The following is a 26,001-nucleotide window of genomic DNA, read 5'->3' as shown; positions in this document are numbered from 1 at the left end:
TGTAAAGCAAAATTGCTTGCTATAACCACTACTTACTAATACTGTAAACAAACTATACTCCATTGGGGGACTTAACAAAAACAGCCCAATGAAGCAGCCAAAATTGAGGTTGCATATATTAATATCATTTTTGTGATATAAATGCAGTAGTGATGCTGAAAGGAAACAGAGGGTGCATGCAGCCCATTGAATGCTTATAATATAATCATGATGTTCAGATATGGCTTTTTCTCTTCTTCTGCCTTTTCTGAACCTGCATTATCGGTGCAAAATTTGAAAGTTTTTTGACTTGTTACCTTGTTTAATGTTGTCTAAGCAGGCAGCTTCAAAACCTGTCTTTCACTACTTATCTGGGCACTAATATGGTCTTGTATACAGGAAAGGAATACGAGGCAGTCTGAAGTTTTTAGTTGCCCTTCTTCATGATTGTTTACGGATTCTCGTAGATCTGTTGTACTTCTCATCTTTTGCTGTTCTTAAGCACATACCAAGAGCAAGCAACAGAGTAGTTCATCAAAGATTGACCAAAGCGCACACAAAACTATGATCAGTCAACTGCATTGGTGGTTGCCTCACCCTCTCTCTACATGTTTTTTGGGATGTTTTGGCATCAGAGACTGCATTAGACCTTGTACCATAGATCAGGAGGCCCTTGAACGGTTTTATAAATTTAGAGCTGCTCCAGTTTATCCCCTCAGCCTTGACGACTGACTTCGTGAATAAGATGAGGACAGCACCTGTAAGAAATGCATGATTAATGAGAAGTTGCATATCACTAAACATGGATAGATACATACATAAGTGCTGAAGGTATCCAGTCATTCACATCTTGGTTACTATTGACCATTGCCCTTTTGTACGTGTTCATATTCATAACATTATCAACCCTCAGTAGAAAAGGGAAATGTGTTCTTATCACGATTGTAGATGAACAATTGAAGAAATTACCTAGCAATCGGGTTCGGTGGCCAGAGTTTCCAGACCATCATGACTGGTTCCAACCTCAAGTAGGTTTTCACTTTCAAAGAAGGATAACGTAGAGAAGGGAAAAATCAAAACGAAAATAAAACTCAGCTGAGGAAGATTTCAGTGCTACATTTTTTATGTTTACCAAAAATCTATATCCCTTCTAACCCAACTTTTAATTCTCTAATGGAAGGCCAGCAACTGTGGATCTGAGTCTTCAGAGTTTACAACGTGACTATACCTGGTATGTCTTTGGCCCTTTCTTGAGTAGATAGCCGACACTGTTTAAATTATCCACAAATGTATCAATATCAGGAACCCTTAGGCCAATCCTATCTGCCAAACCGTAAATTTCCTGAAATACCACAATATATGCATGACTCAAAGAGCACAAAACATTGCTAGAAACGACAGGAAAAGCAAGAGCTCATACAGAAATTGAAAAGCAGTCTTTCTGATCCAATTCTGATTGCTTATTCAGAGCACTTAAAAACCGTTTTGCTTCTTTCTGTTGACTCATCCCCCCACTCCGACCGAAATCCACAAAACCATGCTCATCAACATACTTATCATACAAGGATTCTTTCATTATTTCGACTGCATCCTGCAAGATACATTCTATAAATAAGACAATTTAACAACAAAAGGTTTAGTTGTTTTAAATCTCATATATATTAGCGGTCAATTGTCAATGCTATTGCTGAAAAGGATTTTTACTTTGATCCACAACCTTTAAATAAAATGATGGTGCTTGTCATATTTTAGGAGTGCGTCACACATATGAATGCAGAATAAAAGCAACTATGTAATAATTCCTAGTCTTGGTTATTTCAAGTACTATATGATAATTCCTCAAATCATGAAAACTTTATATTTTGCAAGGGCACTTCAACATCGAGCTTCCCTGCATGGTTGTTAAATATCTCTAGATAATTCTGTTAGGTTTTATGCTGTTGGCAAATTCAGTGTCAAAACTTGTGTTGTAAGTCTGGGAAGATGAGGTTCAAAAACTTGGTTCAAGATGAAGAACAAAATAACTCATTCGCAACATCAATCGTATGGCGTTTGAACAAGACAGTTTTCAAAGATCAATATGCAAGGTAGAATGTCTCGATCATAAGCATGTTCGAAAGGAATTCGAACGAGAGCATGAAGACTTCAAAATTCATGTTCCAGAAAGGCTCGATCACAAGAGCGATCGCATCCAGTTTGAAAGAGGCTAAATTAGAATACTCACATAATGCCCCGATCACAATCATTGCATAGCGTTTGATCGGGATGGTCATCAAGTCAAATCCAAGACACTCGATCGCACTTTGTTCGAACACTGCTATGCGAAAACTAGGGGTAGGCAAAACCTGCCCAAACCCGACCCACCCGCCTCGTAAAATTTGGATTTTAGCTTTAAAAGTGCGGATCTGGGTTTAAAAAGGGGCTACCCGTGCAGGGCGGGTCACAGATATCACATTTTAAAAATACCAGATACCCGCCCCACACGCCTATTCTTAAAAAACCTAACCCTACGCCGCACCCCTCAGTGCCCTCACAAGTCATGCCTCACCCCTCTCTACGATGGCTTCTTACTCGCTCTCTTTCTGATCCCTCTTCTTATTACTACTCGCAATCCAAACGGCATCATCCCGAGCTCTGCTTTCCTCACTAGATCTGAAGGAAGCGATCTTGAAGGGACTGGAGTTTCAGGATGAGGATTTAAAGATTTCGGGGTTCGATGTGAAGGACGCGCAGGTGGGGGTGGGGCATTCGGTGGCATACGAGTTCGACAACAAAGTGTAAGCCTCTTTTCCTTTTCTTTTTGGTCTATTAGGAACCCTAAATACCCGATCCGCCCCGTCCAACCCGTTCAAGCCACCCCGCCTAACCTGAGACCCGGCGAATACTCCTCATTATAGCCGGGCCACGGGTTGGGTTTTGACAACCTACAATGTGCAGGTCCAGGTGCCAAAATGGCCAATACCCGGCTCGCCCCGACCCGTGCCCACCCCTAGCGAAAACTGTGAAACCTTAGCTCACATTCAAACGAGAACAAATGTTGTTAGAATGAGATTGGGGCAAACTGTTTTAAACCTTAGCCGACTTGGCCTAAAAACTTCAATTTTCTCCCCATCTATATAAGCCTCATAAGTCACGACTTTCATAAGCAAGGGAGACTATTTTTTATTGTACTTGGAGAAGTTCCTAAACACCTTCGAGCCTTAAACCAATTTATGCTTTCTCGGTTTCCTTTGTTCAAACCACAAAAAAGCCTACAGCCACAAGATTTCTAGGTTGAAGCGGACAAGGTTCGTTCATGAAGGTGATCCATGTAGAAGAAGGCCAGAGGTTTCGGAGCTACTACAATGCCGTGGGAGGTGAACAGGTCGTTTGCCGGGGTTACAAATTGAGTCTTGGGAGTTATAAAAATTTTGTAAGTAAGATAAATATGTAACACAAGTCTTCTATAATGAATGCCTTTAGGGTTGGATGGCCCTCGGAGTGGTTTTATTTTGATGAGTTTTTCAAAAGGTTTCCACTTCACTACCAAAATCATTGTTTATGATTTTGGTATTGATATCTGTGGTGTTTGAATTTAAAAGTTGATAACTTTGCTAATATGACTAATAACAACGTGGGGTCGAAATCGTATTTTTCAAATTCAATCTATGGGTTAAAAATCTCTAAGAAAAATTAGTAACAGGACTGGTGATATTAACATCTGGATAGATAATAGAGTAAGTATTAACCATTGCATCTTGGGCTGTTATTTCTTCTCTTAACTCTAGCCGAGCTCGAGCCTCTGCTAGCCTCACTAGACTTTCCAGTTGCCTAGCGGTTATTGGTGTACCATCACCTGATGTATCATGGCCTCTAAGTTGTAAGTAAAACTTCTGAAGGATTTCCGCTGCTGGCTTTGACATTCTGGTTTCAAGAATTAAAATTAGAAAATAGAAGGAAAAAAAAAAAAAAGGGATTACAGTTGCAAGGTAGAGATTACAGCAAATCACCTAGGAAAGACATAAGTCCGCGCATAAGCAATATATTTGCGAAGAAGTTGAGCAGGTAATGGAACAAAATCACCATCCTTCCTTCGGTCAAGTCTCAACCTAGATACTAAAGAACCACCATTTACACTCATATCTATGCCTCCAGCACTCTGTGATGCTGCATCTTGCGAAGCAGAAACATATACAGTTAAATAGAAAATACTATATTAGTGAAATTGAGTTCAATAATAAGTAGAGACACCACCTTGCTAAGCCACAGATATAGGAGAAAAAATGTGGGCACTACCTCTACGTAGCTTTTTTGTTGCTGGTGAATGTTCTCCATATCCAGAATGAAGCTACAAAACAGATATCCCAGTCAATCATATTAGTGAGTAACACACGGAAGGTTACCATAGATGTGGTATGCCCTAAATAGTTGACAAGGACATCCATAGCACATACCCAATTTAATTAGGATTAATGCTTAATTGAGTTCAGTTTAGTTGCACACAAAAGGTTAGTATCTGTGGTCCTAAAGAACCAGAATTTTGGAAACTGACACCAATTTGTTGAAGAACTTACAGATAAACCTAATATTTTCATCTGGTTAAACAATTTCATGTAAATGTACTTACAAATATTCCATATGCCATTGATAATGATTAATCTCAGAGCAATGACAACACATGCTTACTTTTTCTAATACAAAGTAGCAATTCTAGCACGGTTGGTCATGAAGTTTTAGATATATTTCCAAAACCCATTGAGTGTCATGAGTGATCAATTTCCAAACTATCAATATGAATGTAGGACAGGCTTAATGTTTAAGATAAAAACATAGTATTATCATAAACATCTACCTTAAATAAGATATGAGTAACATGTGATTCACTCATAAGCATGCAATCGATACAAGTGGCCAGATAGGACAACTTACTGACATGATGTGCTCTGAGACTTGCTTATCCAGAAGTTCATCGGGTTTATCAAGTAATATGAAGACCAAGTCAAATCGTGAGAGGAGAGCAGCACTCATTTTCAAATTCTCATTCACAGTTTTTGCACGGCTGCAATTTGGAGATTAGATACTAATATTCATTAACTTGTTTCTAACAAATAAGCATAATTAGCAGGCATCACACTATAATAGATTATACTTCTGCTACTTAACAATTCAGTTTAAAGTGTCACAACTTAACATAAGCAAATCTTCTCATGGCCCACGAAGAACGAAATTTTTTATAGACATTTAATATCGGCATAAGAATAGTCCACTAATAACTAATTAATCAACAAATTGAATCTAAAGTAATTACTTATAATGACCACCAACAGGGTTTGCTGCTGCTAAGACAGAAGTTCGTGCTGATAAACTTGCCACAAGTCCAGCCTTTGCAATAGAGACACTCTGTTGTTCCATGGCTTCTAGTAGGGCCTGCAGTGATCCCAATGAAAACAAAGTCTAATCTTGGTCCTAAAGAGGGCAAATCATTAAAAAAAATTGATTACCTATGGGACAAACCTGATGTTCTGTTGACATTTTGTCGAACTCATCTATACAGCACAATCCACTGTCTGCAAGTACCATGGCACCTATTTGAAAATGCACTTGTTACTTAAAGAGGATAAACATTAAAGTTTTCCATGTACTAGCAACAATATACAAATTTTGGAGAGTCATTTGGACCTTTTCTGTTTAATGTCTTCATTTTGTAGCCAGAGATCAGTTTGAGTAAGGTAGATTTATACTTGTCAAAAATGCAGTAGTCATGGGGATCCCATATCTTCTGGACTTGGAAAGATGTTACCAATTCCCATAATTTTCTTACAAAGTAATCATTACTAGACTACTAGAAGCTTAATCAAGTATTGGACAAGAATCAGACGAATTATGTCCATCTCTTTCTTACCCATCATATCAGGATTTTTTATGCTTGGCTACTTTCATAAGATTATGTTTGTGCTTGAAAACTACAGCTAATTAATTGTGGCAGTTCTCATTCTTTTTACAATTAAAAGACTCTATAATAATGAATACATACGAAAGACAAAAAAATAAACAAAGATTTCTTTTTTACTATATTTTATTGGCTCTTTATAATCACTAGAGGGAGCAAGGCATCAGAGTTTCCCATGCAATACTGCATTTTACAACTGGAAGTATCACACTTAAAGGAGTTCTTGACAGACAGGTGCAGATGAGGAAGTATCACACTTAAAAGGAGTTCTTGACAGACAGATGGGCACATCTGCACCCATGTGCCCATAACTTTGGGCCCACTATTCCGATCATGATTTTCCTACCCAAAGGAGGGAAAGGCCCTTCGCTTTGGCTAATTATGGACAAGGAGGGACACATCCAAAGAGACTATGAAACATTAAAAATCCAAAAGCACCGTATATTTTAATTTGTCAATAGATTGTATAACCTATTGCAAGAATTAAACAATATAGTTTTGTTGTTGCATATGAACAATATTTCCAAGTGTCTACAATGTGGGAACCTCCTTTTTATAGATTATTAAATCAGTTAAGATAAATTTGAAAGATGCATAAATGATTTCAAACTCTATTGAAATACTTGTGAAATTTAGTTAGATTGAGTAGTTCAAAGAGTGAAAAAAAATAAATTTGTCAGGTAGTTGGTTTGTCTTGTGAGGGGTTTGAAGAGTAGATGTTGGCTTTGTTTACAGCAATTGAAGCAAGTAGGAACCGGAACTGTATGGTAAGCACTCCGAGGTTTTGCTCAAAGACAGATAAAAGGCGAACAAGAGAACTAAAGAGGTTGGCTTACTCTATTAATTATAAAGTAAAGGGAGGACATCAAACAGAGGTAAAGGAAAGGGAAAGGGCCTACAATATATTGCTTAATGAAGACTAAGATGCTACCTTGGAATGTGAGAGAGCTGAATGAGAAGGATAGAAGGATGACAATTAAAGGACTTATTAAGGATTGAGAGGCGGATATTGTATGTCTACAAGAAACTAAACTGAAGTTTGTTACTGCAGAAGTGGTTAGGAGTTTATGGGGATGCCTATTCGTGGATTGGTGTTTTCTAGGGTCGAGAGGAGCTTTGGGAGGCATTTTGCTAATGTGGGATAGAAGGGTGGTGAAAAAGTTAGAGGATTGTGTGGGGAGATTTTCCATTGCGTGTTCTTTTAGAAGCATCAGTGACAATTTTAAGTGGGCATTTGCAGGGTAAGGTCCTAATAATGATTACGACAAGAAATTGCTTTGGGATGAGTTGGTTGGAGTGAGATCCGGAGTTACTCGTTCTTCTCCAGCTATGAGTGAGCTTTCAGATTTCATCTTTGATCAAATTCTCATGGGCATTCCTCTTGTGGGCGGAAAATTTACTTGGTCTAACAATCATGAGGATCAATGCTAATTAAGAATTGAGAAGATTTTTACTTTCTCCTTATTGGGAAGAACATTTTCCTGATGTAGTTAAGAGACTTCCTAGACTCTTGTCAGATCATTTCCCGTTGATGCTAGATTGTGGGGTTTCGAGTAGAAGTCGGTATTTCAAGTTTGAAAAATGTGGCTGAAGTCTGAGGGCTTTGTGGATCAAGTGAAAGTTTGGTGGAAGTCTTATCAGGTTTAGGGCTCCCCTAGTTTTGTGCTGGCAAGCAAATTGAAAGCTTTGAAAGGAGATTTGAAAAAAGGGAATGAAGCAATCTTTGATAATGTAAGGAAGCAGAAAAAATGATCAAACAGATGGTATTCAAGAACTTGATTTCATTGAAAAGGGAGAACATTGATAGAGGAGGAAAGGGTGAAAAATGAGGAATTGCCTTGGGAGTTGGAGAGGATGCTTCTCTATGAAGACATGAGTTGGAGACAGAAATCTAAAGCTCTTTGGATGAGAGAGGGTGATAAGAATACGAAGTTTTTTCACCAGATGGCAAATTCGAGTAGAAGAAATAACATTGTGGATTCATTAATGGTTAATGGTTCTTTATCTTCAGATCCTATAGAAATAAGAGAGCTCATTGTGCAATTTTACACAATTGTATTAAGAACAATATAGTTGGATGGTCTTTCTTTCCAACCCATTGGTGAAGAGGAGGGTTCTTGGTTGGAAAGAGAATTGGAGGAGAGTGAGGCATTTGAGGTGGTTACAACTCTAAATGGTGATAAGGTTCCAGGTCTAGATGGGTTTTCTTAGGGTTTTTTTTTCAGACATGTTGGGAGGTCCTTAAAGAAGATATAATGGCAGTTTTCAGGGAGTTTCATGGCCGAGGGAGTTTTGAGAAGAGTATTAATGCTACTTTCATTTCTCTTATCCCAAAGAAAGCTGGTGCAGTGGATATTAAAGACTTTCGTCCTATCATTCTAGTGGGCGGTGTTTATAAAATAATATCTACAGTACTAGCGAACAGATTGAAACAGGTGTTGGGGAAGATCATATCACATTCGCATAATGCATTCATTAAAGGGATACAGATTCTGGGTTTAGTTTTGGTTGCAAGTGAGTATATTGATAGTCGAATCAGATCAGGGGTTCCTATACTTATAAAATAATAATAATAATAATAATAATAATAATAATAATAATAAATAAAATAAAATAAAAAAAGATCAGGGGTTCCTGGCTTGTTTTTTAAATTGGATCTAGCGAGGACATATGATCATGTGAAATAAGAGTTTTTGTTTTATTTGTTGAAGAGAAACGGTTTTGGGGAGAAATGGTGAGCTTGGATAGCATTTTGTATATCTACGGTGCGATTTTCCATTTTAATAAATGGATCCCCCTCTAGTTTCTTTAGCAATTCACATGGTTTACGACCAGGGGATCCGTTATCTCCTCTAATTTTTGTAGTTGTTATGGAGACTCTGAGTAGAATGATGTTAGCCACTGTGAACAGGGTGCTTTTATCTGGTTTTTTTGGTGGGATTAAGAAATAATGCAGAACTGATTGTCTCATCTTTTGTTTGCGGATGATACGTTGATCTTTTGCAAGGCTAATGGTGAACATCTTCGTAATCTGCAATGTCTTTTTTTATGCTTCAAAGCGGTGCCGAGGTTAAAGATTAACTTATTGAAATCAGAGATAATTCCAATTGGTGAAATGGAAGATGTAGAAAGTTAGGCCAGTAATATGGGGTGTAGGGTGGCTTTGTTACCGATGACTTATTTGGGTCTCCCATTGGGTGCACCTAAGTCTGGTTCCATAGGGAGAGGCATTGTAGAAAGAAAAAAAAAAATTGATAGGTAATTAAAATTTTATTAAGAAAAGAAGCGTAAGGCGCCCCTAAGTACAAATGCGGTATACAAAGGAGAACCAAAACTAGCCCGAAAACCTATTAGACAACCCAAGCAACAGGAAAAAAACCTAAGGCCCCGAGAAACAAACCACAAAAACCTCCCTAGGCATATAACCCTACATCACATGGGTCCTTCCTTTTCTACACCTCGAAGAAATTTTAAAATCACCATAATTAACAAAGCTTTGTAGATTCAGAAGCTCCTTCTTGCCTTTAGTCTTCTAACGCTTAATCATTTCTTCCGTAATGGTCCTGATCCTCTCGTTATGCTCCTTAGACACCTTCCATGCATACTCCTAGGACAACCTCTCCCAAAATCCAGCAACCTTCTTCCTAACGTCTAACTCCCACTCCGACATCAACTTCTCATCCATCTCAGCCGAAGAGAGTGAATCTGACGTCTCCAGAGCTGGAAGAAGAGAACCCGATTCCCCATCTACGTCCAACGGATCCACACCCACTAAAGCCACCCCAGATTCTGACCCCAAAGAAATCTCCGACGAAGACTCCTGCAGAATCTCTGTCGGACCCAAGCCCACATCACCGTCTAGATCCGAGTGCCGACAGTTGTAGAAAAATTGGAAAGGCGATTACTGGTTGTAATAGGCTCTATTTGTCAGAGGGAGATAGGCTGACCTAGATCAAAGATACTTTGTCCAATTTGCCCACATATTATTTGTCGTTGTTTCCTATTCAAATTGGTGTGGCCAATGGGACTGAGAAACTTCAGCGAGAACTTCTATGGGGAGGTATCAATGAGGAGTTTAAGTTGAATATAGTTAATCGGTTCAAAGATTTGTTTCCCCAAGCAAACTGGTGGATTGGGAGTAAGAAACTTGATTCGGTTTAATCAAGCATTGTTAAGTAAGTGGTTATGACGTATGCTACAGAGAGAGAGGCTTTGTGGAGACCGGTGGTGGAAACAAAATATGATAGTATGACGGAGGTTGGTATACTAAGGAGGTAAAGGGGCCCTTTGGAGTTGGGAGTGTGGAAACATATTAGGAGGGGGTGGGGAGTTTTTTTTCAAGATTGATCAAATATGAAGTGGGAGATGGTACTGAGCTTGGGTTCTAGCATGATATATAGTGTGGGGATCAACCACTAAAGGAGTCCTTTCCCGAGTTGTTTAGTATAGCTTGTTGTAAGGAGGCGTGGGCTGCGGATAATATGCAAGTTTCGAATGAGAATCTCTAATGGAACTTATCTTTTATTAGATCCGTACAGGATTGGGAAGTGGATTGTGTGATTGCATTTTATGGTTTGTTGTATTCTCTCAGATTGAAACAAGATGGTGAGAATCGTACATGGTGGATTCCTTCAAAGAGGAGAAAGTTTGAAGTAAGGCCATTTTATCAAGAATTATCTAAATCGGGGGGTTCATCTTTTTCTTGGAAGAGTATTTGCAGAGTGCAAGTTCCATTGAGAGTGGGTTTCTTTGTGTGGATGGTGGCTCTTGGAAAAATTCTGACATTGGATAACATGAGGAAGAGAAAAGAAATAGTGGTGGACTAGTATTACATGTGTAAAAGGAGTAGAGAATCTATAGATCATCTTCTTGTTCACTGTGAAGTGACTAAAGAATTATGGAGTGTGATTTTTCTCCTTTTCGGAGACGAATGGGTTATGCCTACAAGGGTAATAGAGTTGTTAGATTGTCGGCGAGGTCAGTTGGGAAGTCGTTCAGTTTTAGCTATTTGGAGGATGTCCCCTTTGTGCTTAATGTGGAGCATTTGGAGAGAGTGAAATGCAAGATGCATTGAAGATCGTGAGAAGGCAGTGGAAGAGCTCAAGAATATATTGGTCAAAACGCTTCATATATGAGCAGGGGCGTATAATTTTTCACAGTTTTCTAACTTCGTTGAATTTGTAGATTTGTGTTCTTCTTTACATCATTAGTGGGGGTTTTCTCTTGTGTACTAGGGTTGCACCCCTTTGCGCTTATTAGTGAATTGCATTACTTATCAAAAAAAAATACTTGTGACATTAGTCAATCAACTAAACTTAAATCATTAGTAAGGAATTCATATAATTCAATGCAGCAGACATAACAGATAGGATAGCCAAGACATCAGATTCCGATGAAAATATAACAGAAAATAACTACCAGCCTCAAAAGCATAGTCGCTTGTCATGGGATCCCTAACAACAGCGACAGTGAGGCCAGCTTTAGTAGTGCCATTGCCACAAACATAAATGCCGCGTGGAGAAACAGCAGCCGCTGCTTGCAGTAGTTGGCTCTTGCCTAGTCCAGGATCACCTAGCAAATTGAAAATTAAAATGGTAGAAGTTCAACTTCTCCTCCTAAAAATCGATAGAGTTTCCACCATGACCTTGACTTCTAGTTGATCGAGACAATTTTTAAATAAAATTATTTTCATAATTGACAAGGTTTAGTTCCGTTCAAAAAGAGTCTAAAAAAAAAACCCAAAGAAAAAGAGTCTAAACATACCAACAACTATGACATGAATGTCTCCTCTGACAGGAACCTTGTTACGATCCTTTGAATGCTTCCGTACGCCTCCAAACAGTCCTAGTGTTATTCCCGCTGTTGAGAAAAAAGGAATTAGTATAAAAACACAACTCCAATCATCAATTTCAGATACATGAGAAAAAATAATCTAGTGTGCAAGCTGAGAAAGTAGGTAGTTCATATTTAATTATATGTTTACCATTATGCTATTTCCCAAAAGAGTTACATCAACATCATTATAGGTGTGGCCAGCGCATATCAGTGAAAACTTAAAGAAATATCACTGATGAAAGGAAACTCTGAGGTACCATATTTGCATATGGATTGGTATAGGAAGGTAAGCATTTTAAGAACAAGAATTTGTACAAATTACAATGTTGTATCTGCTCCAACTGCAACTGATTAAGACCGGAACTTGGATTTGGAGATTCTAAAACAGAAGATCAGCACATTCTATATTTCCCAAGCAAGAAATGCAGAACATTATATTTTGGATTAGTCAATATCATCGCCTTGTAAAGGGACGCCATCAAAACAATGGTAATTAAATAGAATTAGCAGTGGGGAAAAAGGAATTATACAAATACAGAAGATTGACTTATCATGAAAGTTTAGGAACATATATACAATAATTAATAGAATACATATAACTTTACCTTTAACAAGCTCATGTCCATAGATGGATGGACATATAGATTGAAGTATTTGCCTGAAGATATCAGAACCATGTTCCTCCAAAAACTTTATAATGAATTCCAAATCCCTTGGAGAAAATGAGTATAAATCAAACAGCTCCGTGGCTCTAGCATTGAAATTAGGATCTTGCAAATCCTCGGGTGTAGACTGTGATTTGGAATTTTTTATTGAAACTGCTTCTAGATACAAATAGTAAAACCCTTGATTTTTGCTTTTTGATTTTCCTGAAAATAATGAAGTTTTCTCCAAACAGCATTAGCAGATATTCACTGCTATCCATCATAAGGTAAGTGTTGTTAAACCAAACTGATAAACTTTGCACGCATACAAGAAATAAATCATCAACCAAAGTTCATGCATGTCAAGGAACCGAACATACAGCATCAAAGGTATCTCTTTATCATACCTCCTCCAATATCCATGTAATTGTTAATTACTCTGATAATTCCAGTGACAGTCACCACATCTCCAGGTATGCATGCATCAACAAGATCTTTGGTCAGTTCACATTCCACCGTTCGCGGCACCCGGCCTTCTTCATGATCTTCAGGCTTCAAAAGTTCCTGAAGCCTAGAGAAGTACAAGGAAAAACTTAATGACAAAAAATGTTATTTGAAAGAAGGATCTTCAGGGAAATTCTATCCATTTCTATGAATACTGAAAAAAAAAAAAAAGGAAAAAAAAAAGTAGTTGTGCAATTATTGAAGCAGAAGTTTGCATCAAGGAACCTACCTTACTTTCTGAAAATCTATTGTTCGAGCAGTAGATCGAATTGGATTAAAATTTTTGCTCTTGCACCCATGTAAATCGCAACTGGCTGGTGGTGAAAATTTTCCATCAGGGAAAATACGTGTAATTTCTGTTTTACACTTTGCACAGTCAAAACTCATTTGAACCACTAGAGGCCTGACAGTGCTAACCTTTACTACAGTACCACGGACAGATACAAGCTTGTCTGCCATGTCAACAAGTAATATCATCAATATTGTTTTCTCAAATATATTAGCTTCTACTGGTGCTTAATATCAGAAAAGGCAAATACAAGCTTTTTTTCCCTTTTGGGTAAGGCAATAATTACAAGTATTTACCAATATAAGCTGCTTTTAAGTTCTTTAGAGCAATCATAGTTTCAGGGTAGTTGTGCAGACGTATAATAACTTTGGCACCATCTTCCAGCTTATTTTTCTCCCATATGGTCAACATAACCTGCTTCCAGTGTAAGTAATTAACATCGTAGTCCAAAACTTATTTTTATAAAACAAAAATGGAATAAATGAGACAAAACTTCGATAAATTCCCAACAACTGTTATGTTTTACCTTGTGAATTGCAGCACTCATGCATAAGAGAGCTATTTTAGGTCTATCCTCCAACATTAAGTAAAATTCCTCAAGACCGCATATTTTCCGAAATTGTTTAAAGTCCATCGACAAAACGAAGAGACCATCATCATCCTTTATCTGTTAGCATAATTCAAATATCAACCTTCTTCATTGAATAATGAAATTACCTAAGATGACTACCAATACTAAATCCAATCAGTGGAAAGCAAAACCTGAAGGGATGCTTAAGGCTCAATTGCAATAACATTCTTCACGCAATTTAAAAAACTTTATAGAATTTAACTAACCGGTACGCCTTAATTCCTCTTAAATCACCAATTATCTCCAGATAGAAAATTGTTGATTTAATTATTTAGTTAATATTTTAACATGTAAAATATTTTGAAATAAGGATAAACTATAAAGTTAGGGTCCGAACTCAAGACGATAACACGTTAAATCACAAGTTATCCAAAAGCTTAAACTGATTGGAGATTGTTGAGTTAATCGTTTAATTAATATTCTAACAATTTCCCACAATCATTTGCCAACCTATTTCTTGATGACTATGCAATAGAAAATCAATTTCTTAATTGACACTTTCGGTGACTTAATGCGGTTCTATAACAACTGGATTAGCACATCACTAACAAAATTAAACCGAAATTGTGCATTAATTGGATGCTTATAGCACTGGGAACGCAAATTCCTAAAGCACGATCCTCCAGAGCAAGAGTAATGCATGCCAAACTTATAAAATTCGGGCTGAAATTCAAATGCCTTATAGATCCCCAACCAACTACATCCACAACTCACAAACTAGGAGTCCTAAGCAACAACAACAACAACAAAAGAAGAGTAATTAGCAAAATTCGCTGAGCATATTAGAGAAAGGGAGACCTGAGAAGCGAGATCTTGGCCTGGTGGAGTAGAAAAGAAGCAAAAGAGCGAAGAAGTGAGCCTGAGCCAGCTTTCTTCGATGGTTGGGAACACCTGTTGGGGGAAGTACGAGGACAAAAAGTCCCAGTAGCCGCTTGGGTCTACAGAGCCGTAAGCCATGCCCATGCCCGTGCCCATGCCCATGCTCATGATCTAGCTCTGGCTCTCTCCCGAGGGCCTCTCAATTTCGGCTCTCTGGTTTTGGCGGGAGATGAAAAATTATGGGGAACAAGGAGAGCCTCGTCGTTTTGCGTTCCAGTGTGGAATCAGTGTTGTAATGAAGCCGAGCCGTGGTTTTAAATTTCAAGACCGGTTCAAGTTCGTTGAGAATAACATTTGAGTTGAGCCGAATTGCTCGACAAGCTCAACTTAACTAAAGCTCAAGGTGAGCCATTAAATTCTTCAACGTGTGATCAAAGCAGAGTTGAAGCTCGAGTTTTTAAACAACCTCTATACATTTATTAATAGCATAAATATATACTATGTAACTATATAAGGTATATTATAAAATATAATGCATAACTATAGTCTATAAGTAACAAATTAACAATATGTTATTATATATAACTAGAGAGTATAAACTCTTGTATATGTATAATGTGAGCAAGAAGTAAGTCTAATATATTATAGGGAAAACTTCAATTTACCTCCATGAAGTTGTCACCAATTTGCAATTCTACCACCAATGTTTCAATTTTGCTAATTGCACCCCATTAAGTTTCAAAAAATTTCACTTTAGGGAATCCGTCCAAATCGACCGTCTGAATTAACGAAATTTGCCTCACGTGCCCATTAGTGATGTAAACGGACGAGAATGCCCTTACTTCTCAACTGATGAAGAAAAGCCGTGCAGTGTGTGTCTTTTACACTTGTATGAAAAAAGATGAACAAAAGCCATCATTTTTAAAAGTTAGAGCCGAAAAGCACAGACCCGTTCTTCGTCTTCTTTAGGGTTTATACACACCCTATCTGTGTTCCATTCGGCCTTCATAATTTCGCCTTCCTGTGTGGGTTTTCTTCAACTAGCAAAACGAAAATCAACACTGTTGGTAAAAGTTTTGTGATTAAATCGAAGTGGTGTTTTTTTTTTCAAGGTATGTTAAAAAGACTCCTCTTTTCAAATTAGGGTTTTATGCAATTTGAGATTCTGTCGTATTTTGTTATGGAATATCAAATTCATTTTGAAGTTAGTTTATTATGCCTTTCTTTTAGCTACAGATTTTGCTTTCAATGATTGGATGTGTCTTTTTCAAGCTCGAAAGTTGGTTTCACTTATTGGGTACGTGTATTTTGTTTAGGGTTTATACAGTTACTAATTTATGTGGTGTTGGGTCCATGTGCTTTGCCTTTACTGGGTCCGTGTGTTTGGTTTTTGTTAGACATGCACTGCTTCTCTGTGTTTTGCTTTGGTTGGTTACATGTGGGTGTAAAAACCGTAAGTGGTCCCCATAGGATTCTATATGCATATATATTGGTTGATGTTATCAAGACTCCTGTTTTAGAATTTTGTTTTGGCTGCTTCAAAATTAAAGTGGTTTGTGTTTTGTTGGTTGGTGACATGTGGGTATAAAAACCGTAGGTGGTCCCCAAAGGATTTGATACGCATATATATATTGGTTGATGTTATCAAGACTCCTGTTTTAGACTTTTGTTTTGGCTGCTTCAAAACATGATGCTTTGTGTTTTGTTGATTGGTAACATCTGGGTGTAAACACCGTAGGTGGTCCCCAAAGGATTTGATATGCATATATATATTGGTCGATGTTATCAAGACTCTTCCCTTTTATTTAATTCCACTATATATGTGACTTATTGTGTTATATATCATTAACCTCATAGGATGGGAAGTAGTGAACTGGTGGTTGAAGTTCATTATGGGGGTAGGTTCGACCGGAGGTTTGGTTGTGTATGTAGGTGGTGAAGTTGAAGTGCATCACGAGAAGGTTGACCTTGATAAATTATCATATTTCGAAATTGAAGGTATATGTAAGAAATATAGGTATAGGTCATGGGATTTAATGTATTTTAAAGATCTTAGGAAGAGTCTTGTTGATGGCTTGTATTTAATTATTTCAGACCATGATGTGCTTTCACTGTCTGCTTGCCATACTGGGCATGTAATATTGGAATTATACATTGTGTCTTTTGGGAATGAAGGGGGTGATCAAGCGGATAGTGAAGAGCATGATGAATACGGAGGGATGGTTAATTTTGATGATCCTTGGTGGGCAAATAAGCTAAGTGATAACGAAGACTTATTTGATGTTGATGTTGGTGCGAGTGCTGGACCCTCTAATGTACAACCTGATAATCCTAGGATTGAGAGTAGTGAAGAGAGTAGTAAAAATGGTAGTGATAATGATAGTAATGATAGTGAAGATGATGGGGATCACACTGAAGCTGGCCAAATGACATATGAAGATGTTGATGATGACTATAATTCTAATATGGATAGAAGTGACATTCTTGTATCACCAGTACCTAGTGATGAAGAATGTGAAATAACCTTTGCTCCAGGGCCTTAAATGGTCCTGGAGTTTTCCCCTCAATGGGAAAACTTCAATTTACCCCCATGAAGTTGTCACCAATTTGCAATTCTACCACCAATGTTTCAATTTTGTTAATTGCACCCCATTAAGTTTCAAAAAATTTAAATTTAGGGAATCTATCGTCTTAATTAACGAAATTTACCTCACGTGCCTGTTAGTGATGTAAACGGACGAGAATGCCCTCATTTTTTTAGTCGTTCTTTTTTCTGAAATACCTATAGAAACTCAACCCCGCTCGTGCCCTTATTTCATACTGGTTCAAATTTCCTGAGAGATTAAGAGAGGAGAGAAGAGAAAAGAATAAGGGAAAAAATCGGGGAAAATGATAGGGGAAAGCCCACAGCTAGTTGAAGGAGACGATAGATGGCTCGAAGTAGGGCTCGTCCGGCGACCCAACAACCAACTCCAATGGGGATTCGAAAGAGAGGATAGATGCAAGCTCGAAGTCCACCCAGACTGTTGCATTATTTTCACGACAACGAATATGTTACTACGAGCGGCCTATGAACGTGAAAATGGCACATACCAAAAAAAAAATCGGAAGAAAGTTTATGGGTTGTGAAAATTGGAAGGCAAGTGCTAATTATTCTCTTCAATTTTAGGGTTTCATTATACATTTGGGTGATCAAAAAATTGTAGGGTTTTTTGTGTGTTTTTTCCAGGCTTATAGTATGATTTTGTTTAGGGTTTATAAAACTGAGTTAATCACTTCGGATTTTGTTACAGTTTTCAAAATTTTAGGATTTTGTCTCTGCTTAAATTTTTAAGTGTTTGTAGAAACAATTAAAGAATGTGATTTGGGTTTTTGATACTGCAATAGTATTGGCTTTGTCATCCCAATTCTATTTCACTTTTGCTAAAATATTGAACCTTGATATACAGATGGACCTAGTATGTCAACTTTTGAAATTTGATTTGTGTTGTTTTTTGGCAGATTAATATGGATTGTGGTTTCTTTGAGTTGGTTGATCCCAAAATGTGTGAACATGGTAAGAGAGTTGTCGATCAATTGTTTGAGTGGCATGAAGGTTTGGTGGCAAAAGCTAAACGATGTGAAGGCATGGTTGAAGTAGAAGTTGGGAAGGTGAAGGCCGAAATGGAGAAAGAAGTTGAGGTTGTGAAGACCGAAAATCTTCAATATCGTAAAGAAATCGAAATTTTGGATATCAAACATGGAGCAATGAAGAAGAATTACCATACAATGCTTGTGTGTTCATAGATTATGTTTGCACTGTGCTTTTTCTTCGAATATGCAGCCCAAAACCAGCAGGGTAGTACAATTGGTCGTTTGAGGTTGCCATGATGGATGCAAGTGTGGATCAGTGCATGTTTTTTGTTGAAAGTTGTTTTGTGTTGTGGTGTATTAAGTTGGAACATGTCGTGGTATCAAACACTCATAAATTTTTGAAGTGATGTGTCAAGTTGTTTTGTGATGTGATGTCTGTCAACTGAATTATTTTGAAAGAAATCCGATTGTGCTCTATTAAACCTGAAATGCACAAATACATTTAACCACAAATCATTCCAAGCCAAACGTTCCAAGCATGTCACTTTCAAAGCACACAAACTGGGCAAATAAATGACATGTGTTACACAAACTGCGCACATAAATGGCTGTACATTCCAAGTGCACAAAAACATTCCAAGTGCATGTCAAAATCGCCAACATTCCAATTACATTTAAAGTGCAAAAAACAATCCTACTGCATCTGCATGTCAAAAGACCAACATTCCAACTACATTTAAAGTGCAAAAACAAATTCAACTACCTGACATGTGCATTAAACAAAAGACCAATTGCACAGTAGATGTGTATCAAATCATGACAAACATTTAAAATGTTGTTCATAAAAAAACTTCCAAATGATTATCTATGAAATTATATCTTCCAATCTGGCTTCCTTCTCTTCCTTTTCTCTTCAACAATTTGAATTGCTTTTTCAACAGTTACAACTACACGTTTGCCTTTGGTTGCCGAATCAGCTGTTGGATTTGCACCACCTCTTGATGTTGCCCCACTAGTTCCACCACCTCTGAATGCATGTTCACATCGGGTTGCTGCACCTCCTCTTGTTGGTGCCCCACCTATCTGACCCACTCTCAGTTAGATCAATATGTATGGTGGGTTTGGATGCACTAGTCCGAAAAATACTCTTGACCCTTTCGGACTGTTGGGTCCTTGAATGAATTGCAAGTGTTGGGACCGGATTTGTTCTTGCACCCTTACACTAATAACAAAACACAATAGCATTTATGTAAGCATAATATACAAAGGAAAAAACTAACAAAAAAAAAATGCTAATACCTTTAGATAATAATAATAAAAAAAACTAAGGAATCAATGATAATAACAATGCTAGTACCTTTAGACTGGCACCACCTCTGGTTTTGTGATGTGTACGCATGCTGGAGATAGTACTTTGTATCTGCACATAATAAATAGCAAAATGTGTCACAATAACAACAAGGATAATAAGACCAATAACAAAACTCAATAGCATTTATGTAAACACAATATACAAAGGAAAAAACCAAAAAAAAAAAAAACCACATAAATCAATGATAATAATAATGCTAGTACCTTTAGACTGGCACCACCTCTGGTTTTGGGATGTGTACGAATGCTGGAGCAAGTACTTTGTGTCTGCACAAAGTAAATAGCAAAAGGTGTGAGCCAATCAGTTTGCATGTACTACACAATAACAAGAAGGATAATAAGACCAATAGCAAAACTCACACTTGCTGGAGGTAGGGTAGGCAACTCTTGACTTAATTGACTCATATTCATTGGACATGCCATTTTATTGTGCCATTTTCCCTTGCATTTGGAACGTGTCATCCTTGCTCCAAACTTCCTAATTCTGAATTTATTTTGCGGATCTCTATTTTCATCAACTCCCTTTTTTTCTTAACTTCTTTGGTTTAACTGGGGTCGCTCTAGCCATTGGGGGTTCCAACATGTCATGCTGGGTTTTTATCCATTGCTCCTCATTGGGCATTGGATATATAACTGGCTCGTATGCTTTCTTGTATATCTCCAAAGAATATAAGTCATCAACATAATCTGCTGCATCCTTACAACTATGTCATATAGCAGCACATTGGAACAGAGTAGATATAATGCTGGGGTAATTGGGGAAAATTAATGAAGGAATGCTGGTAGTAGTAGTTGTATTAATCGTAGTAGAGCAAACAGTAATGGCAAATTGGAACAGAGTAGATATAATGCCGGGGTAATGGGGGAAAATTAATGAAGGAATGCTGGTAGTAGTAGTTGTATTAATGGTAGTAGAGCAAACAGTAATGGCAGAATTCGAGGTGCCACCCTCCAGGAGACAAAAGCAGTAAATGCCAATAGAGATAACCCTAATAACCTAGAGGCCTTATATTTATAGCTCCTTACAATTAAGCCCATTAATTCCTAGACAAAATAACCCACCTAAGGCCCAACACACTGGTCCTTATTTACTAAGATCGGTGGCCCAGGTCTGTTGCCCAAAACGCACCTTTTGGACCCACTCCAGCTGGAATGCAACTCAGCTACTGATAACCTTCTGAGCCACGTGTCCCCACCGCAACTCCATTTCTTCCCCGAACTTCTCCCAGTCTCTTCACTTCTCCAAGACTCCATCTTTACCCATCTTCTTCTCTCAGCACTGTGACAACTACCCCCCGTTCAGAACACCTTGCCCACAAGGTGTGGGTAAGCGTCTTTGAGACGGTGGTACTCTTCCCAAGTGGCGTCGTCGGAGGTCTGCCCCTCCTAGCGAACGAGTATTTCGACAAGAGCCCAGTTGTTCTTCGGTCGCGACCGGCGGTCCAGCACCTCTACAGGTTCTGGCTGCAGAACCCCTCGTGCATCGACGGGAGGTAGTTTGGGTAAGGGCACCGCCGCGGATCCTAGCTTCGGCTTCAGTTGGCTCACGTGGAAGACCGGGTGGATATGGGCCTCCGGCGGTAGCTCGATCTCATAGGCCACTTTCCCCACCTTCCGGAGCACCCGAAACGGCCCATAGAACCGAGGCGAAAGCTTCAAGGCGCGGCGATGGGTGATGGTGGTTTGGCGGTACGGCTGGAGTCTCAGGTAAACCCCTTGGCCCACCTTCAATTCACGCTTAGTCCTTTTTAGATCTGCATATTTTTTCATCCGTTGTTGGGCCTGCTTGATGTTGTGTTGGAGTAGTTGTAGGATTTGCTCATGGTTTCGGAGCAACTCGTCCACCGCCTCCACGCGAGTGGTACCGGGAACATAGCTGAGGAGTCGCGGTGGTGGAACCCCATAGACTGCCTCGTAGGGTGTCATTTTAATGGCTGAGTGCCAACTGGTGTTATACCAGTATTCGGCCTAGGGAAGCCAGTGGTTCCACTCCTTAGGGTTGTCCTGTGCAAAACACCTTAGGTAGTTTTCTAGGCTTTTGTTCACCACTTCCGTCTGCCCGTCGGTCTGTGGGTGATAACTTGTGCTGAGCTTCAGTGAGGTTCCCTGCAACCGAAATAACTCTCTCCAGAATAGGCTAGTAAAAGTAGGATCCCAGTCGGAGACTATTGACTGGGGCATCCCATGGAGCTTGAAGATATTCTGTATGAATAGCTGAGCTACCTAAAAATTGGTAGCGCGCTAAGCGGCTACGTGGATTTTAAATTTATAAGTTTACCACTCGCAATAGTACGTATCGATTGTACTATAGTAAGGGTGATCGAACCACAGAGATTATTAGTTGTCTTGCGTAACAGGATATTTAAAGGAACGTATCTAACTTAACTTAAAGATGAAAATAAAAGCAAGAGTTGTAGAATTGAAGCTACAACAAGTAAGGCAAAGGAAAGCGGAAATTGAAAACAAACTAAGAGAAAACTTAAGGTGTTGATCTTATCCAATCTTCAACCAATGAAATGCTTAAAGTCTATATGGATCTTCCTAAAATGCTTGATATGAGCGCGTAATGGGCGTCAACCATTATGACGACCTCGACACGAAAATACTTTCGTTAAGACGTAGTTATAAAGCACCTAGTTCTACATTAATCTACTCCACGTAAAGATTAAACTATAATTGAAAAACATTTACTCTACTAAAGGTGTGGAGTGACTAATGCTCCCTAGCTTACTACTCTAAAACACATCCCAATAAGCATACAAGATATACGAAAACCCTAACTAGGCCACAATGATAAGGTATCTAGTTTCACACCAATCTATTCCATGTAAAGATTAAAGTACAATGGAAAGACATTCTATACTACCAAATGTATGAAATAATCGGTGTTCCCTAGCATACCCTATAAAGTGACTCTAATAGGTAGTCATATATCAATTCATATAGAACCATTGCAAAAGACATCATTCTTATTTCTAAGAATGTTGGTTTTACTCAAGAAATCTAAGAAAACTCATAGACAAGTTTAACTCTTTTTCATGAATAAATAGATTGGAATCTTGATACCAAAACCTTTTAGCATGGGTTTTGATATCCTCTAGCCCTTAACAATCATCAAACATCTAAAGAAAATCCTAAGAACCTCAAGAACACTACATAGGTTTTTGGATTGGATTTTTATCAAACCCTAATAACTAATTTAGCTAGACATGAATTGAATCTAATCTAAGCATGAATTTAAAGGAAAGTAGTAAAGAAACAAGAAAGAAATGAATCAAAAACAACTATATTAGAACTATGAAATTCGGATTACAAAAAGGGGGAAAAGCCTAAGCTAGAACATGAAGAACAAAGAGGAGGAAGAAGAAGAAATTGCTCTCTAGAATTAAGCCCAGAAAACGTGCATCAAAGTAAACTAAAACATGAGAAATTAAAGGGATACACATGAGAAAATCCGAACAAACCCCAAAAGTTGCATGTTTTAACCTAAATCCCTAATCTCATATATATAGAGAATTGGATTTACAAAAGACCATCAAGAGTTAATTTTAGCCGCACAAACAGAGCTGGTCGGCTTCCATTTCTGTCCACAAAATCCAACTTATGATTTGAATTGCATAAAGAATGCAAAGATCTAGAAATATCTGATTTTCTGGAAGACGGAGAATTCGATCGATCGACTTTTATTTCGATCGATCTAACTTTCGATCGATCCAATTTTATTTCGATCGATCGAACTGCCTTGGCCAATTCTTCAACTTGCAAGAAAATGACTAAAGTACTCTTGATGTATTTTCAGGTCTAATTCAAGTGTTTTGAATTAGATTTCAACAAAGACCTGAAAATAAGACATAAAACAAAACTACAACAAAACTTTATATATACAATACGAACTAGGTCTAACAAATGCAATTTAGGGGGTCTTGAATCAAATAATTCAAGACTTATCACACCCCCAAACTTACATAATGCTAGTCCCTAGCATTACAACTAGAAATTAAAATATAAACAACTAATCTATATCTTCTTTCGTAGGAAACGCAATTGCATTTAGCACATACAACAAGCCTTTTAAACCCCTAGGCTATCCTCGTGGACGAGTGAAGTCTCGTGAAGGTTTAGTAGAAATGCTACCTACAAACATTATCTTTACAAAATATACATGTTACCTAATAAAAAGAAGTATCATCACAACGATGGTTCATAATTCATGAACAACTTTAAACTAATAAACTCCATCTTCACACAGTTCAGATAATCAGAGTCTACTCATTTACCAATGGCCGGTTAAGACCTCACATGTTAGAAATGATGCAGTTTGATATTAACATACAATTATGGAGCTTTCAAAGAATATAACCTACATACATGCTCCAGTGTCTCAAAATTCTTTATATTTCTCGCTAGATGGAATAACCAAGGCATAGGAATACTTTAATATTATTTACACTATTTATTATGGTTGTGCAATGTTCAACTCCTTTAAGCTTCTAAATGACCTATGTACCAAGTGTTAGGCCAGTGACTCCCAAACCAGATGGCTTTAGGGCACTAGATGTAAAACATTCCTAAGGGCTTAATAACTCAAGTCAAAAAGAACTACGAAGTCAAACTAACCATTTTTTTATTTACTTGCATCTTTTGACATGAACACTCAATGCTTAATGAGGCAAGAGGTCCGGTTACTCAATGAAGTTTTTTTTTTTTTTTTTTTTTTTTTTTTTTTTTTTTTTTTTTTTTTTTTTTAATAACTATGCCCACGTCATCCATCTAACAAGTAATATTGGTTTTCCAAGACACTAAAAACCATATGCAAGGTATTAACTTAAGTACATACCCCACAAACAATATGCTAATGTATGTCATGATTTTTCAAATTTTTACATGTGAATCTCATAGCCAAAAGTAATTAAGCAAACTTAGACTCTCTAATTATGTGATCATGTGTTCAAAATTTTAAAATTGTCAATGAAAAGCAAACCACAATTATAAATCAACTAATCTCTACAAAACAACATAGATATTCACAAAGAAATTTGAAAATTTTTGTACAAAATTCAGACTAAGTGTAAAAGTGTACTTCTATACCCCCAAACTTAAAATAACACATTGTCCCTAATGTGCACAAAACGAAAGCATGGTTAAGGGATAAAGAAAACCTGAATGGGGAGGTATAGCATACCCCCAAACTTAGAGGTAGAAACACTTAACCTAAAAAACAAAACTAAAAACAAGAGTAATATACAAATAATATACAATAAAAAAAAACTTCACATTCCCAACGGCAGTATGAAAACAAAAATTCTGTCCGTTACATCAAAATGGCATGTTAAGAGTACATTGAGGAAAACAGAAAATAACCAAAAGAAAACACAATGTCTATCAAAGTACATGCTCAAAACAAAAGAGAGGAAATGTGAGGACATGAGGCACACATGTGTTTTAAAACTAGTCATGTGGCCTACTGGGTGATGTCGATCGATCGAAACAAAAATCGATCGATCTAATGTCGATCGATCGAAATAAAAATAGATCGATCGAAACCCCTTTAAGTATAAAAATAACAGCAAATCAATAAAAAACATAAAAATGAAATATAAACAATCAACAAAATGAATGGGGTGCCTCCCAGGAGCGCTAAGTTTAATGTCTTCAGCCAGACCCGTCAAAACTCACTGCTAATGAATGGATTTGTGTCTGGCAGTGGTTGGGCAAAATTTATCGTTTCGTGCCCATATGGATCCTTGAGACTTAGAGGATAAGGCACTTCAGGTTTAAAATGTGCCTCAAGGAATTGTGTGTTGGAGTGTGGTGTTTCGGTAAACACTCTTTTACCCTTGGAAAGTTTGGTCTTTTCTAATTGCCCTATTGGTTCAGTCTTTGTCTCTCCTACCTTTGGATTAATGACTACCCCTCCACTCCTAGGATTAATAATTGGTGGACTAGAACACTTCCCTATTTCTCTCTCGCTAAATGACTTAGCTAGTTGTCCAAGTTGGACTTCTAGCTTTGCTATAGACTGAGAATGGGAATTCAGAATTTGAGTTTGAGACTCAAATTTACTAAGACTAGTCAACACCTTTTCCTCAAATGTAGAATTTCTAGGAGGTGGAAGGGCTGATTGCTATTGTGGGTTGGGAGGATGACTATTAGGTGGCGACTGATAAAATTGATTGTTGGACTGCTGATATGCTTGGTTTTGCAGTCCATTGTACTGTGGAACATTCGGCCGCCACATACTACTATTGTTTCTCAAGACCGGGTTATAAGAATTATTAAACTGATCACTAACCGGTCTAGAGTAAACTGCGTTCATCTGCTCAAAAGGAGGCTCAGAAGACTGTCCAACATTATGACAATTTCCGGCCTGATGTGATGGATCGGAACAAAATGAACATGCATCATGTGGTGTGTGTATATGAGATGC

At 37.8% G+C, this 26,001-nt stretch overlaps 1 protein-coding gene across 2 annotated transcripts; it reads right to left on the bottom strand.

The window, feature by feature from the left end:
- On the bottom strand, positions 1-14,897 carry LOC133872363 (probable DNA helicase MCM8). Of its 2 annotated transcripts, none has more exons than XM_062309859.1 (17): positions 14,610-14,897; positions 13,707-13,847; positions 13,477-13,594; positions 13,121-13,343; positions 12,795-12,958; positions 12,349-12,612; positions 11,672-11,767; positions 11,327-11,479; positions 5,473-5,543; positions 5,267-5,385; positions 4,888-5,017; positions 4,255-4,306; positions 3,969-4,131; positions 3,708-3,882; positions 1,400-1,570; positions 1,208-1,321; positions 1-737 (listed from the first exon to the last, which is right to left on the bottom strand). In XM_062309859.1, the coding sequence occupies exons 1-17, from the start codon at positions 14,796-14,798 to the stop codon at positions 687-689; spliced, it is 2,394 nt and encodes a 797-aa protein (XP_062165843.1). In that variant the 5' UTR covers positions 14,799-14,897; the 3' UTR covers positions 1-686. The 2 variants fall into 2 exon arrangements, with proteins under 2 accessions (XP_062165843.1, XP_062165844.1); XM_062309860.1 differs by having other exon boundaries at positions 3,969-4,125.
- Between the last annotated feature and the right edge of the window lie 11,104 nt (positions 14,898-26,001).

This window comes from Alnus glutinosa, chromosome 7 (genome assembly GCF_958979055.1).
Source record: "Alnus glutinosa chromosome 7, dhAlnGlut1.1, whole genome shotgun sequence".
NCBI classification, from domain to species: Eukaryota; Viridiplantae; Streptophyta; class Magnoliopsida; order Fagales; family Betulaceae; genus Alnus; species Alnus glutinosa.
Note: the sequence above shows the minus strand (reverse complement) of the source record. Positions and strands in the feature narration are given on the sequence as shown.

What these genes read in the sequence shown, in the direction of transcription:
- LOC133872363 (XM_062309859.1), bottom strand. Translation starts at nt 14,798, where the DNA reads ATGAGCATGGGCATGGGCACGGGCATGGGCATGGCTTACGGCTCTGTA. An exon ending in TGAGTGCTGCAATTCACAAG is followed by an intron (nt 13,595 to 13,706) that starts GTAAAACATAAC and finishes CACTGGAAGCAG; the next exon opens with GTTATGTTGACCATATGGGA. An exon ending in AAATGTCAACAGAACATCAG is followed by an intron (nt 5,386 to 5,472) that starts GTTTGTCCCATA and finishes GGATCACTGCAG; the next exon opens with GCCCTACTAGAAGCCATGGA.